The 1,179-nt window shown below is 30.5% G+C and overlaps 1 protein-coding gene across 1 annotated transcript in view; it reads right to left on the reverse strand.

The window, feature by feature from the left end:
* The window catches only part of LOC111371117 (casein kinase 1-like protein 11), a 7,661-nt gene extending 6,488 nt beyond the window's left edge, over positions 1–1,173 (reverse strand). Inside the window, exons 1-2 of the mRNA XM_022993026.1 lie at positions 635–1,173; positions 498–538 (exon numbers count right to left, since the gene is read on the reverse strand). Coding sequence (XP_022848794.1) covers positions 498–538; positions 635–710 — 117 coding nt within the window. The 5' untranslated portion in view covers positions 711–1,173. The remainder of the gene's footprint in view (positions 1–497; positions 539–634) is intronic.
* Between the last annotated feature and the right edge of the window lie 6 nt (positions 1,174–1,179).

The raw sequence follows: 1,179 nt of genomic DNA on the forward strand, positions 1-1,179 counted from the left end.
TGGAATTATGTTAGCACCAAGAGGACAAAATACAAGAAACGTGAAATCAAACAAATCATTTAAAGTAAAGCCTACAGAGTGGTTTTGCAAGAAGTTAATCCATAGCTCAAACTAAAGACTTTAGGTAATTGGTCTCCTTGTATTAGTGAAAACTGAAATGCTTACAAATCAACTTACCTGGTAACAAAAATATTAATAGCCATTTACGCATAAAACAAACAATAATCACATCTGATCAACCATTTGGTGGAACCATAGGCAGCAAATGGACTCAATACAACACATCATCAAATATTTTTACAAATAAAAGAAAAAAAGAACCGTTCTTTCTCTAGTTTCCATAACCAAATGTAGAAATTTTTTCGAAAGGATCAAATGTAGAAATTTTTTCGAAAGGATCAATAAGAAGACTTCATAATCCAGAAATAAACAAAATTCATTTAGATAGAGGGAAAAAAATAAATAAACCTATAGCCCAGTGCAAAGCTTTCACTCACCAGCTTCACAGCAACTTCTTCTCCAGTTTGAATATTTACTCCTAATTTAAATTGAAATTAACAAATAATTCATCACAGCGCGGAAACGAAACCTCAGAAACCATTAATTTACAGTTAAAAATGATAATCGAAATTACCCAAATAAAGCTCTCCAAAAGATCCACTTCCAATCTTTCTCCTCAGCTTAAATTTGCCTCCAATCACATTATCCATACTTAATTTCGGAAATTAAAAAAAAAAAAAAAAAAAAAAAAAAAAGGAAGCCGAGGACCCGAATAAACAATTAATCTTGCTTGATTATGCAATTTACCATTCAACTCCAAGAATGGCAAACTTCTTCCTCAACAATCAAATCTCAAATTCAAAAAACGCCCACAGATTCATTTAAATTTAATTACAGAAAATTATTCCTCGATGGAAAAAAAAAATACCATAAAAGCCCCAATCCTAAATGCTAATTTCTTATTGGCGTCTTATATTTTGGTGGTGGCCAAAAATCAATGAAGACATTCAATCAAAGAATTAAAAGAAACCCATTAAAAAAATATATACATATTGTCATAGAAAAGGTCAAAAATCTTAGACTCCGCGGACGGCACAACTAGAAGTACAAAAAACCAGTCTGATTTTGCATTGACGAAAAAATTAATAAGAAAATAGTTCCAATAAGAAATATTTATTT

Source organism: Olea europaea, chromosome 22 (assembly GCF_002742605.1).
Source record: "Olea europaea var. sylvestris chromosome 22, O_europaea_v1, whole genome shotgun sequence".
NCBI lineage: Eukaryota > Viridiplantae > Streptophyta > Magnoliopsida > Lamiales > Oleaceae > Olea > Olea europaea.